At 47.4% G+C, this 14920-nt stretch overlaps 1 protein-coding gene across 1 annotated transcript in view; it reads left to right on the top strand.

Annotated features, from left to right (window-relative positions):
• The window catches only part of PTDSS1 (phosphatidylserine synthase 1), a 62865-nt gene extending 60194 nt beyond the window's left edge, over positions 1-2671 (top strand). Inside the window, exon 13 of the mRNA XM_028109471.2 lies at positions 1620-2671. Within this exon, the coding sequence (XP_027965272.1) occupies positions 1620-1729 (110 nt within the window). The 3' untranslated portion in view covers positions 1730-2671. The remainder of the gene's footprint in view (positions 1-1619) is intronic.
• Positions 2672-14920: the final 12249 nt, after the last annotated feature.

Genomic DNA, 14920 nt, shown 5'->3' with positions numbered 1-14920 from the left:
GAGGAGAGGTCTCTCAGAAGAGGTGGATTAATTTAATTTCATTTATTCAAGAGGCAGTCCAGTATAAGGTTTCAGTAGTGGAGCCAGGAATTTCCCATTGGCCTCTGCAGGGAGCCTCTTGGAAAGATTTGGGGCCACCTGGCTATTTTAAAGAATTAGGCTTATGGAATGACACCAAGGAGGCTCCACTGGACAGTAATCTCTTGTCAGTTCTTATGAGCCAATCAGAAGCCTTGGCTGAAGGGAGAGAATTATGAATGCTGGAGATGGTGAATTTGAGCTCACAGAATTGCTCCAAGAGGCCGTGGGCCCACGGAGAGGAAAGCACTACCATTTGCACTGCTTTCCTGAGTTTTTGGGGGTCAAGCTTTCCAGAGTCCTTTCCAGGGAAGAGGCAAGCACGCTCTCTGCTGAGTGGCTGGGCACCTGAATCAAGGGGTCGATGGGCACCCTGTTTTGGAATGCTGATACTAGCGGGCTGAGGGGCTCCCTAGGGCTTCCTCATTCAGAACCAGCTCCTCACAGATCGATTCTTGGCACTTCTAAGCCCCTCTCCAGTGAAAAGACTGCAGGAAGTAGGCAGTGGTAGAGGTATGTTGAAAGGAAAGGTAGACAGAATTGTTAAAAAAAAAAAAAAAGAAGAAAGAAAGAAAAAACTTCAGAGTGATCGAAGAATCCCTTGGACTAAGCCAAATGGCCTTTGCAATGGAGACCAAAACTCTGGGAACTTATGTTTTTAGTGGCTGTCTTGGGTGGAGGGCCTGGATCTGAGCCCTGGAGCAGAGAACTGTCTGGCTTGACTGCTGGGCTGGAGGGTGGCCTTGTGCTCAGCCTCAGGGCAGAGGCAGCCTGATGCCAGGCAGTTTTGCTTCTCTCGCAAGCCTTCCTTACACCCCACTACGTGGAAGGCCCACCCGCAGCCTGCTCCCCTCCACTTTCACCCTCCACCTGGCTGACAGCTGCTGGCAGCTCAGCATCCGGCTGATGTGGAAGTTTTTCTCCGAGGTCCCAAACAAATAATAAGTGTGTCCCTGCAGACCGTGAGCATCTCGAACGAAGGTGTGTGGCATCTTCAGTGGGAGGCTCCAGAGCTGTCATGAGCAGCAGGGGCCTGGTTTTTAAAGGTATTCTCTGGATCGGATGATAGAGGGCATAATATCTTTCATTTTGTAAAGCCAGGAATCCTTTCAGTTTGGGGATGTAGAAACTCTAGTGTGTAAACGGGTCAAGGCATGGAAATCTAGGTGAGGCCTCCTTTGCTTGTGAGAGTAGACTCGACACCCCTGTAGTTTCATTGTTCTTCCTTGTGCTTTGATGTCATTTGTCCTCTCCGTTCTGGAGCCCATCACCATGAGAACAGTCCACCTTACACAGCAAGAATGTAAAAATTCTTCGGGAAGCTCCCCCACCCCCACCCCCTTCTCCTTGCATACGCAGGCATAAGCTGTATTTCTGGGCCTTGCCTTTGTGTATTCATGAGGCCACTAGATGGAGTGCAAGTATCAGCAGAAGAGCCTGCACTTTGGGCAGGTCTGAGCAGGGAGAACTGCAAATCTGAGAAGTGAGCCCTCAATTCCCCGCAAGCCAGGGTGACGGCGTATTCTCCTTCCTTTGGCCAGGTTCTGAGGACAGCCCACCCAAGCATCCAGGCAACAACGAAAGCCACTCTTCCAGAAGAAGGAATCGACATTCCAAGTCAAAAGTCACCAACGGAGTGGGGAAGAAATGAGAAGAACCTGGCTCATCGCAGATGTCCCAGAGAGTGCCTAGAACTGAGAGGGGAAACAGAATGGTGTGGCTCTCCCTGTGAGGAGGGCAAACATGCAGTGCCATCGGGATGAGGAGAGGGGGCTCGGGGGTCATTCTTTGAGAGCGTGAGTCTTGTTTCCCACAGACCCGGCCACCCCAGGCATCCTTTGCCAATTCAAGGTCTCTTCCAACTTCAGCACTTGGCGTGCGGTCACGGGTAGGCGTGCGGAGCGTTGGCGGGCGGGGGGCGGCGGCTCCCTCCCTGCTGCCCCGGGCAGCGCCGCGCTTGCACCTACTGTGGTCCGCTGCGGTCGCGAGTCACTGAGACGGGGCGTTCGCAGCACGTTTGGACTGGTGACCAGACTTTATTTTTATGAATCTGCCTCTCCCATTCGACCGATGGGTCTGAGTTCAGGCCCCTATTCTGTCTTTTATTTTATCGTTGTTGGTACGGTTTTAAGTTAGAAGCCACTGCTGAAACTGAGTTGGGGAGGGCACCTCTCTCTCCCGGAGATAAAACGCGGGAGAGTGTTTGTTGCTCTCTTGCAAACGCGTCCCCTCTCCAGGACCTTATACCGTGTGCGGTGGGTGGAAAACCGGCTTGAGGAAAGGTTCGCTACCCATAGAGGCTCCCGGGCTTCAGGTCAGAACCTGGTCCATCCGTTCCCAGTGTCGTCTGTCCCGACGTATCCACAGTGCACACACAGTGCCCGCCGGGCTTCTCTCCTAGCCAGGTGCCTTCTCCATGGTGTTGGTTTTCCTCCGTGCTGTGTGGCTCATTGTCTTTTAGTCCCATGTGAGGTGCTGGTGAGTATTACCTTTCATCCGTGCCATGCTCTAGCACATTTACTTACCCCGATAGTTCACCACCTCTGATGGATTCCTGTTTTAAATAAAATAATTCACGTTAAAGTCCATCAAAGAGGAGTCTCTGTGAAATGCTCGTTTCTTCGCATCGTATTGGTATTTTTCACCGTTTGTAAGCAGTCACTGGATTCTTCAAGTGACTTGAGGTTGATGTGAATGCGTACGTGCTCTATACAGTGAGCAGAGGGGGAAGTGAGGTATTTTAGAGGGCTTACAGACGCACGTTCTGTTTCCTCCGATCCCCGGGTGAGCCAGAGGAAATGAACAAGATCGTCATTGTGTGTTCATGTGGTTACATCCACCGGGCTGGGTTTTTTCCTCTAACAGGCGGCCGATGCTCAGCTGATTGGCCTAGAGATCTAATTTTGCCTAAAGAAATCCTCTTCTTCCTTCATTTCACAGAGCAGAGTTTTCAATGTCTTTTCCCCCTTCGAGGAAATCTTTCACCCTACAAGTGTCATGTTTTTCTTTTTCTGCAAAGGAATTCCAGGGTGAAGGGGTTAAATGAATCATGCAGAGCTGGGGTCACATCCTGTGCCCTCGCTCACTTGGGTGAGAGCATCAGGCAGCGTTGCTGCAGTAGCCGGGCGCATTGCCGGTGGAGGGGCACCTGTGTCCGTTCTCCTGGAACGGTGACTGGGGGGGTCGGCTCTGAGGCTCCCCCCCGGGCTCCGCGTTCACATGTGGTCCACACGGCAACCCCGTCCTTCCCAGAAAGGGCTGAGACAGCAGAGGTGCTTGTTGCATAAACCCACCTACATTTTGATAGCCCATGAAAGAGGTGTTTTTAAAACATTAGATACAACATGAACTTTCTTTGCAAGTATTTCCCCACGCATTCTGCTTTTCTGAGCACTGAGTGCCAGAGTGTATCACAGTATCCTATACGTGGTCTACCTCGACTCTCCTTCCTGTGCACCTGGCCCACATTGCGGAGTATTTCCAAGTTCATTATCTGGGAGAGCTGGGCCGGGCACTTGAACGCTCCTAACTCTTAGCTCAGTCAGACTGGTGCAGCACGTTCCTTTCTCCAAGGCCAGCGTAGAGGGAGGCACCTGTTAGCACGAGGCAGCTGACTCTCCTGTGGGATATCTGAAAAGCAAAGCACACATGGCACCGTTTTTCTTCCGTGGCTTTGTCTGAAATCCCAGCAAAGTCCTCAAATAGTGTCTGTGCCTGCTCTTTGAGTTTAAGCTTCCCCCCCCCCCCTTTTTCAGTAAAAGCTCTTGACACAGTGGTTACAAAACCAGTGCTTTCCGTGACTGGCTGGAACCTCAGCTGCCGTTCCTCCTAGAAACCATACTGCCAGCTTTGGCCTACTTTTCTACTTGTTTCTATGGAAATGGACCTCTCACTGATGGCAGTAGATCAGAGACATCATTTAATATCAGAAACGATGCGTTTGCAAATCATCTCACATTTGCCATTTGCAAACCGCCCTTTTAAAAGACACCATTGTTTTGGACATAATGCGCAAAGAGTGTTTCGCATCTTTTTCTCCATCAGTAGCACTGTACTGCATGTTAGATACCTTTCCCTTTTTGTCATTGTTGGTCTTTCCGTGGCCTTTCCCTGCTTTCCTTGTGTCTCCTTTCACTGTTTGTAAAAGACTTGGCCAAACTGCTCCCACGGCAATGCTAGGACATTTCATTGACCTGGTAAGCATTTCGATGATAAAAGACATCCCATAAATGCGAGCCTTATTTCCACTAGAACGTCTTCTGTAGTGAGCTCATGAGTAAAGTACTCACCCAGGAGAAATAAAATAAAATTCTTTACCAAACATATCAGGGGTTGCCCTAGTGGTCTCCCCTCTGAAGCTGCCTCTCTGAGTCATAGCTCCTTTTGTCCAGGATCTCCCTTTGGAAGTGGACACGGGATTGTTTTGTTTGTTTCTAAGAGTGCACTTGGTCAGGCCCTTACAGGGGGGAGGCTAAATGCAGGGTGGAATAAAACCACCCCATTCACTATTGAGAACCAGACTGAAGTGAGCATGTTAAACACCGGGGATTTGACTTGTGTGCTCTTTGAATTATGCTCAGCATCTCCTGCAGAATCCCTGGGCCCACCACGGAGTTCACCAGCTGGGCTTCATTTATAGCGTTCTTGCTGTCAGAGAACCAGGAATCCCACAGGCAGCTATTGTTATCCTTAGTATATTTCTCACTTATGTGATTGAAATCAAGATGTAAGGAGAGCCGAGACTTCTGTCTATCAGTGAGTGTTTCATCATAAATGCATGTCTTTCCTTCATAAGTGTGTGTGCATTTGCAAGGGTTGTATTTGAGATTTGGTGCTTTGCAAGGGTCGGCATTGGTCATGGCTAAGACCAATGGGCTGCAGAGTCTCGTTACTGGCTCATAATAATTCAGTTTTTACAATATTTCCTTGATCACATTTTGTTCTAAACCTGATGCTAAGACTATCACAGGTGTGAAGGTCACAAAAAATTTTAATTAGAACTTTGGTATTTTTGGTGCAATAAATATGGCTTTTTTACTTTCTTCTGTGAATTCAGAGGAATCATTTATGAATGTCAGTCAAAAGGAGAGAAGCAGTTGCATGTGAGTTGTTTGGTTTTGTGTTTTTTGTTTTGTTTTGTTTTTTGGTTTGTTGGAATGCCGAGTTGTAAAAATCTTCCTTGTTTCCTCTCTTTACTAAAGACTGCCTTTAATCCATTTCAGAAGTTCATCTGTGACTTTGTCTATCCTGACATTCCCTTTCTTGCAGGTTTGTTGGGTAGATTTTGAAGCTGCCTGTTCTGTAAGAAAATACTTGTTGTTAAAGTCTCCCCCTGTTAAGGATCTGTAACAGGTCCAAGTAGCTCCAGGGCCTCCCATAACTAAGCTTAGTTTTGATTATACATCATGATGCTGTGGTTGGAAATCAGTCTCTGTGTAGAGCACACCTAGCTGGCTAAGGGGGTGGGTGACAGGCAAGCTTCCTGCCTACAGTGTTGGCAAAAGGGACTCCTAAGTCCCCAGCATTCTTGTCCTCTTAGAGCAAGGAGAAGAGCATTGGCAAATCCATCCCCTGCTCATACACCCAGCAAGGACAGGAACACCATTCAAGAAAATAGAATTTGCTCAAGAGTTTTGCTTTCACAGCTGATGCAGCCGACCGCCAGCCTCCTTAGCCGTTCTGGGCTCACACGTGAACCTCTGTGCCCCGGGTATTAATTATTTTTTCTGTTATTGGAAGGCTCTGAAAACATGTTCAGAGGGCCTGCAAGTTGTGGGCACCAATAATGTCCCCCAGTGTCTGGAAGGTTTTCTTAGATCTGCCTGGCCTCCTATCCTACCCCCACCCCCACCCCCAGTGCAGTCTCCCCCAGGCCTCAGACGCTGGTGTTTCTACTTAGGCCGTGTCCCCGTTCTGGATGCTCAGGAAAGACGACTTGAGGTTTTACAAACCACCAGAAATAAGGTTTGTTTGCCTTTAAGAGAAAAGTAGAAAAATCTAGGACTCAAGAACCAAAATACTGTATTTTCATGTCTGAAGGATACATAGAATATCCTTAATTACAGTGTCAAATCGCAGGCAGGGTTTATGTAATAATCCATACTGGAAAATCTGGACCATAAACCTTAACTATTCCCGCTCACCTGACAAAGGGCTGCTTTGGCTCATTCTCGTCATTCTGACTGCATACGTCATGGACTGATCAGGTATTTTATGGTTGCAACCCAGGAAAGGCTTAAGAAAGATCTCCAGCTTTCAAAATGTTTAGAATCCTCTACCTTATTTTGGAGCAGACAAAATCCAGACCAGGAGCAAGGGGATGCGTTTAATGGGGCCCCTGCTAACATACCTCCCAGACAGGCTTTCAGAGGACTGGGAACCTTAGAAAGACCTCTGGGTGGAGTCCCCCTCGCCCCCCTGAATCTTCCTAGGGCAGGAGAAGCACTCAGCTGGCCTTGCTCCTGAGCCAGGCACCACGTATTTTCAATTCCAGGGGAAAAGAGCATCCCTGAAACCGCCCCTCGCCTGCCCCGTGGGTCCAGGTGCATGTATGTATGTGTATTATCTTTGAATCCAGTGAGTTTGGTGGTGTTATCCCCATTTTCTGGGGTCATGAGGCTTAGGGAGGGTAAGTATTTGCCCCAAGAGCACACAGCCATTAGAGGCTGTCGGATCAGCGCAGAGCTTAATGCTCTTTCTTCACTCCAGGCTCCTTGAATCGATTCTTGTGCACAGGTCTCATGCCCCATTGCCAGACCAGAGCCTCCACGGACCTGCCGTCACCTTGCTTCCAGCCGGCATCCGTGGCAGACACATGGACAGTGAGAAGCCTGCTCAAATGGGGGAGCCCGGGCCCTTGTCTGCCCTCACCCTGGAAGGCGACAGTGTGACCCCTCTCTCAGGTGCTCGCTGTGTTAGGGATGGCCGAACCTCCAAGCCTCTCTCCACGTGTTGACTCCCTGTGTGATTTTGGCTGGTTGCATGCTGGATGGAAGGAATACCGGTGTCATATGAGGAGATGGACTCTGGCCTCATCAGCCCTTTGTGTGGCCTCAAATGAGTCAAGCTGTCATTCCTTGAAGCAGATCCCATCTCTGTTTGGGTTCTTTTCCTGATGTTTTGACGCATTCTGCAAGCTGTCGGAAGGCAGCTCCTCAGCCTGCAGCAGCTCCCTCCACCCTCAGGAATCGGATTTATGATCTGGTGAGGCCATAAACCTCTGCTCTTCACTTCTGAAAAACAGCGAAGTATGGGAAAGAATGTAAATTATAAATACTGAATTCCTATGGTCAGCAATAACGGAATGGCCTGGGTTTGGTTTGGTTTTGTTTTAATATGGTATGCATATGGCTTTGATATCTAAGGGTCTGCCCCCCCCCCCCCACCATCACCACCATATTTCTAGGGAGAACAGAGAGCCGTGAAGTATCCCGTGGAGATACGAATGAGAGAGAGCAGTTTTCTGGTGACTCACCGGCCAAATACTTTGGAAGCCACTCTTCACAGACAGGATAGTAGGTGACTGTCCCATACCCACACTCTTCCTGCCGACCTAGTGCCACGCCACCCCACACCAAACCCTGATGTTCTCACTTAGCAAGCCCGGGTGTGTCACCCCAGTTGTAACTCTCTAGGAGGAGGTTTTCCTGAAAGACTTTTGAAATTCACCACCTGTCCCTCTTATCAGTCAAGGTTCTGCACCCTCTCTGGGAACAGACTTGCTGCTGCCACTAGCAGTAAGGACGGGCGCAGAGTCATCCTGAAGACCAAAGGGTGGCGTGGGTTTGAATTTTCATTCCGGTGGTGGGTCAGCTCCAGCTTCAATTTCACAAGCTGGACAGAAGCAGCTCCCCACTCTGCTGAGGCGGAAAGGAACCACTCGGTCACCGTATGAATTCTTCTTGCCCATCTCAGACCACAGACCACAATGCCTGGGATTGCTGTGCTGGCGTTCAGCACTTTTCCCCTTAAACCCGACTTCGACCCAGCTCACAAGGATGGGTGAAAGCTGAAAAAAAACACCCAGAGTCTCAGAGTTCCCAAGCCACTGTTATCATAGCCCAAGTCTGCCAGAGCATCTATTAAAGTCGATAGGATTGTGTGTTTCCGTGTGTGGTCAGCAAGGATGCTGACAGCAGAGCAGTGCATGTGAGAATACGGCACTTAAAGTCACAATCATGTCCCCCCACGGAAACACATGCTCTCACAGGCACCTACTCACCCCCACACTCACCCTTCACGACGTCTTCCTGTCCTTTCCTTTGGACCACATTGGATTCACAGAATGCCAGGCTCAGCTCGAGGGTGGGACCAGCCAGATCACACACACGGCACGGATGAGAGGGCTAAGGTTCCCAAAAACGCCCACGTGGAAGTGTACATTTTGCCCCCCCGGATCACCTCCACTGCGGGTCTCAATATTGTGTCCCTGCCGGAAGTTTCTGTTTATGGACATCTAAGTAATTTCAACAGAAACTGAAGATAAGCCCAGCAGTGGTGGCCAAAGAAAATGTCTAGGTCAGTGGGGTGGTTAATTTTACATGTCACCCCTGACTGGGCTGAGGGAGGCCCAGACAGCTAGTAAAACGTTATTTCTGGGTGTGTCACCACAGACAGGGTATCTGTGGGAGAGATTAGCATTTGAATCAGTGGCTGAGTAAAGCAGATGGCCCTCACTAACGTGGGTGGGCATCCTCCAGCCCACTGATGGCCTGAATAGAACAAAAAGGTGAAGGAAGGGCGAATTTGCTCTCCCTGCTTGAGCTGAGACATCGATCTTCTTGGACATTATTGCTCCTGGTTCTTGGGCTTTTCAAACTCAGACCATGACTCCCCCCCCCACCCCCCCACCCCCCCACACATGCACAGTTCTCAGACCGTTAGACTGGATTACACCATTCACCAGCTTTCATGGTTCTCTAGCTTGCAGACCATGGGTTTTGGGACTTCTCGGCCTCCGTGTAAGCCAATTCCTGGCAAGTCTCATATAGACAGATAAAGATAGAGGTATCCTATTGCTTCTGTTCTCTGGAGAACCTTGACTAATACAGCCAGCCTTGTATTTGGACTGAGGTTTGTAAGTTGAACTTCAAAAAGGAAATGAGAAAATCAAAGTGGAGCCCGGTTCACCAGCTAGGCACCTTCTTCCTTCAGGGTGAGCCCTCCTTTGGGGCCTCAGTATCCATCACTGCCGGGGACCAGCTAACCCATCCGGGAGATTCCCCTAAGCACGGGAAGAGTTAAGCTTTACCCCCGTCCTCGTGCCCTTTGGCCTCTCAGCAGCTCGTCACATGCCCGGGACAGCTTGCCCCCAGCACATGCTGCAAGTGGGTGCCAGGTTATGAAGGCAGACGACAATGTTCTGCTGCCACAGATTTCCTGTTTCCCAGGGTTCTGGTTCTTTCCCGGTGAGGCTGGCTGGATGTGCTTCATCTCATCTGACAGTTTACAGAGAAGTTCCTGCTCCCATGTAAGCCGCTTCCTTCCTGACGAGACCTGCAGCCCCTCTGGTTCTCAGATGGTGACAGCAGTGTTCTTGGGGGTTTCTTCCGGAGCCACAGGGGCTGGGCCGCCAGGGGCTGTGTCTGCTGGGCTTCGAGGGAAGATGTTCTTTTCATATCTTGCAAGGCCTGGTTACTGCTTTAGTGAGAAAAGAGCCCCCAAAAGAAAGGCCCTTCCATTGGTGGTTCTCCCCAAAGTGAAATGATTCTCTTTCATCCTGCTGACTTTATCCTGCTGTGACCACTTTAGTTTGGGGAATTATTTCTGCTTTTGAACACAAATGTTCTTCCCTCTCGCATCTGCTTGCCACAAGCTTTCCACACAGGCAATGACAGACCGTTGAGTAAAATGTTTTATCCCCTGGATGAAGCACTTCTGTGTTTCCTCAAGAAAGCCATGTGCAACATCTGCCTCTTCCGAGCAAGTGTCTGTGTGAATCTGACTTCTCTGGGGGTTAACTCAGCCAAAAATAAATCACTCCCTTGGCTGCGGGGAGAGGCCGACCGGCCATTCTGCAAGATTACGATCCCGTAATCAGCCTACCGATCCCTCCTGCTGATTGAAGCCAGAAGACCGGGCTGTATTAAAGATGGCTGAGGAAATGACATGGAATAGCACATTTTCACCTCCTTTCCAATCCAAAAAGAGTTGCTCCCAGATGCTGTTTCTGCAGTCCAACTCTGCCTCGCAAACTATTGAAGAAGGAGGTTGTGGATGGATGGCGAAGAGCCCGCGTGACCTAACCTTCATGCTGTAACACACACACATACAGATGGAGGAAGCAGGAGACACTCAGAGGAAGGGGCTTAGGGTCAGCTTGTGGTTAAGACCCCTGTGGTTCACAGGTCAAGACAGCAAGGGGCTCCTCACACCCACTAGGATGGCTGCCATCCAAAACAACAAACAAAATAGCAAGTGTCAGCAAGGACATGGAGAAATTGGAACCCTTGTGTGATGTTGGTGGGAACGTGAAATGATGTAACTTCCGGGGAAAACAGTATGGTGGTTCTTCAAAAAACTAAAAATAGAGCTACCAGATGATCCAGCAATTCCACTGGGTAAATCTGGGTATATTGTCCAAAAGAATTGAAAGTGGAGTCTTGAAGAGATATTTGTGCACCCGTGCTCACAGCAGCCCTAGTCATGATAGCTGAAACATGGAAGGAACCCAGGTGTCTCTGCGTAGGTGAACGGATAAACAAAATGGGGTACAGACATAAAATGGAATATTGTTCAGGCTTAAAAAGGAAGAGAATGCTGCAATATGTGGCCACATGGAGGAACCTTGAGGACATTGTGCTGAGTGAACTAAGCCACTCGAAGGACAAATACTGTAAGATTCCACTGACGGGAAGCACTGTGGTCAAAATCACAAGGACAGAAACATAAGGGTGGTGGCCGGAGGCAGAGGGGAAGGTGGAAATGGAGAGTTGTTATTTAATAGATACAGAGTTTTGGTTTTATAAGGTAAAAAGAGTTCTGGAGATGGATGGTGATGATGGTGGCACAACATTATGAATATATTTAGAACCACTGAACTGTACACTTAAAATGGTAAATTTTATGTTATGTATGTTTTACCACAATGACAAAGAAATTGGGCGGGGAGGGAAGGAAAGAAAAAAGAAAAGACACGGAAGCCCAGAGTAGTCAAGTAACTTGGCCAGAGTCACAGAGCTGGCTGCACCAGAGCTAGGGTTTGGGCTGCCCCCAGATCCATGCTCCCGTGCTCCTGCCCCCGTCCACCACGTCCTCCTGCAAGTTACTGAAGCAAGTGAGCCGTGTGTTGCTCGTGCAGCCACCAAGGCTTCCTGCGTTTAAGGTATTCGTCCTTCCAACCAAACATCTTTCTTCCTCCCCCAGCACTGTGTATTTCTCACCTCCAGAACCGGCTCCACCCTCAGAAGCCTTCTATCACTAACAAGTTCAGAATTTTAAAAGGCGTGTACAAGAACAGCACATCGATAGCCAGGGATGCTTATAAAAAGAGGGACAGAACCCACGGAAAAGTCGCGTATCCATAGTGGCCAAAGCCTGGGCTGCAATTTGGAAAGTGCTAAGGACAATTTTTTTTAAAAGGAGGTAGGGAGAGTTTTTGCAAGTAACATATAGGACAAGAAAGGAAAACGAAAGATTGGTGTCTGCTGTTCGAAAAAAAGAGTTCAGTCTGATTACATTTTATTGTGTCTTATTTCCCTGCTGTAGAGCCTTAGCCTTCTGTGATTTCTCTTTGCTCTTTACTATGGCTCCTGAGTCCATTTCTGGCCCTCCTGCGTACCATCTTCCCCTCACCTCTGCGCTCCAGTCATTCTGGCCTGTTTTTATCACTTGAATATTCACCGGGGTCTTTCCCATCACATCCTGCCTCCACTATTCCCCTAGTAAACTCATCCCACATCCTTTTGTTCTCAGTTAGAACATTGCTTTGGTAGGAAGACCTTCATCAACACCCAGACTAGCTTACCACCCCCACAGCACGGTCCACCTCCTCTTGTAACTCTTACTTCCTGTACATCATCTGTCTTCCCTGCCAGATTATTGACTCCATGATTGGTTTTGGCTTGTCCACTCTCAGATACCCCACACCTAACACAGTAGGTATATTTGTTGGATGAATGAATCCTTGAATGAAAAGATGATAGAGGAAACAGGACAAGTCAATACATGCACAACACAGGAATATAGGAATGGAGAGATGATGTGGGTCAGGAAGAACCTAAATGAAGTAAGAGATCATCCAGCTGGTTCTAGAAGGAAATGACTATGAATTAGCAAAGAGGAGGCAGGAGGTCCATGGGAAGCAGTGGGAGAAACAAGTCTGACGCAGAGTCAGTGAGGACTCTACCTTGAGCACAAGAGAGTTATTCCTTTATATGTTTCCCATCAATAGCGTGATATACAACCTGGGAAAAGGCAGAACATGCATTGGTAGAAAGGAATCAGAGCCCAAGGTAGCACCTACCTGTGTTAGAAATGTCAACTCCAGGTAAACACCATGTCAACATGGTGCTGAATTTTAGAGCTGTTGTTGGTTCAGCCCTGAGAAACAAGAAAGCGTCATTAGGAGAGAGGAGAAAAGAGGTAGATTTTGTAAACTACAAATCAACATGCTTGGCATTAATCCACAGTAAAGTTCTAGAACAAGTTATTAAAGGTGGTCTGTGACCATCCTTACAGAAGAAAGCATTAATCACTGAGCATTAGCAGAGGTTCACTAAGAACAAACCACGCAAGGCTAATGTGTCCTTTTTCACAGGATTACCAGACTGGGAGATCAAATCTCCAGAGTACAAATCCCATCTAAGCTAAAAAATAATACTGATTTAAAAAACAACCCACCTCAACTTTGAGAAACCCAGTATGCTAATATACCTCCTCCTAGTCACAGTGCATATTAGCACATTAAAGTTTCTGAGAAATCCTGCACCAAAGAAACCTATTTAAAATACTCTACTGAGCAAATGTTCCACAGAACACACTGGGAGAAAGGATGATTTGGGCAAATTTCAGCAAGGTGTTTTTACAAAGTCTTTTATTGTATAAACTGTGAAGGAGGTGAAGAAATATATGGTTAAAAATAGCTCACTGGAATCACAATTGGGTAGACAACTGTACAAAGAACATTAATTAGTAGCCACTCTTTGGAAGTCTTTAATAGAATGTCTTGAGGCTTTGTCCTTGGTCTTGGCATGGTCAACATTCTTACAGTGACTTGTATCACAACATTGAAGACTAGAACTACTTTTAAAATTTTCCAACGACCTAAAGTGAGAGAGGCAGCTAATGTGCTACATAACATATTGAAATACTGTCTCAAAACTAACCAAGAGAGGAATCCAACAGAATGCCATCAAAATTTGTTAGAATCAGTAGTATAAGTAAAGGCTAGATGAACTCTGACTTGAAACTAGCTCATATGAGAAAGACGTGGGGTTGTAGCTCTATCAGGTAAATGTATGATAGGGCTACCATGCTTCTGAAGTCAGTGAAGCCATCCTGGCATATAAGATGGCTTTCCAGGCAAGCAAGGCAGGCAAGATGGTCTGGCCACTCTGGGAATGGTATTCCAGTCTTATGTTGCATTTTGAGGGGGACAGTGACAAATTGGAGCATGTTTAGAGAGTGACCACCATCAGGAAAGGTCTGGAGAACATGTGCTCTAAGGAGGAAAGTCTGAAGAAACCAGGGACATTTAGGTGGTCTGTAGAAGAGATGATAAGGAGCATGTTGATAATGGACTTTGGGAGGCAATGTAGTAGAGTAGAAAAGAGGTGAGTTTGGGCTCAGATTTCTGCTCTAGTACTTCTAGGCCGTGTGTCCTTGGACAAGTTTCTTAACATTTCTTACCTTCCAAGCCCTTAGATAAGAAATCATCATCCCTATTTGGTGGGGTTATTGTGATGTCCTGGAGCAGAGTAGGTGGTCAATGTGTGCTTCTCTTTCCTTTCTCCGTGCAAAGAGGGGCAATCATAACAATCAGAAAGGTGATTTATTTAATGTAGATCATGGGGGCGGGTACTGGGACCAATGGGAGAATTCCCTTAAGGAAAGTACATTTGGCTGATGAAAAATAGGAACTTTGTACTAATCAAAACCTGGAAAACAAAGGAAGTGGCTTAGTTGCCTTTAAGTTGACAGTGGAACTACCACAGATCCTGTAGAAGAGATCTCTGCTTTGCATAGGAGGTGGGATTAGATGACCCCCAGATCTCTTCCAATTCTGAGGTTCTGTGATTCAAAGACTCAGTCAGCTAGAGTGTTTATTGTTCTCTTCCGTATATGGTCAACTCTGTATTGTTCTACTCCCATGCATATATATAGAAGAGATACTTAGGTGTACTTCCTTTAAATTGTTCTTTGGCCATTTCCTATGTATGGATGCTTTCTCTCCAATTTTGGGGCTCCATTACAGCCTAGTTCAGGGATTTGTTCTCAATGGGCACTTAATGTTCATTTGTTCAAATCTTGGCTTCACCTCTTGGCCATGTGACCCTGGGCAAGTTGCTCTTTGGGCCTCCATTTCCCCATCTGTAAAATAGAGTACTTACATTTTTTGAGATAAAATGAATAGGATATTTTAAGTCCTTAGAAAAATAGTAAGTTTGCAATGAATGTTAGATATCATTGTCTTTATAGTTGCTGTCGGTGAAATCAAATCTACTTAGTACTTACATACGAGTTTTCTGACTACACAGTAAGAGTCTTAGGGATGAATTTGTTCTTCCTGTACCATCTTTCCTGTACAGAGTGTACAGGAATATCTTCTCCTACAGAGTGTTCTTGGTTATCATGCCCCAAAGCCTACTTAAGTCTATTACCCTACTTCCTGCAGCATTCACAG

Source organism: Eumetopias jubatus, unplaced genomic scaffold (genome assembly GCF_037043125.1).
Source record: "Eumetopias jubatus isolate StellerSeaLion01/CBP00866 unplaced genomic scaffold, mEumJub1_p1.0 scaffold_4, whole genome shotgun sequence".
Classification (NCBI taxonomy): Eukaryota; Metazoa; Chordata; class Mammalia; order Carnivora; family Otariidae; genus Eumetopias; species Eumetopias jubatus.
This window is presented reverse-complemented; position numbering and strand designations above follow the sequence as displayed.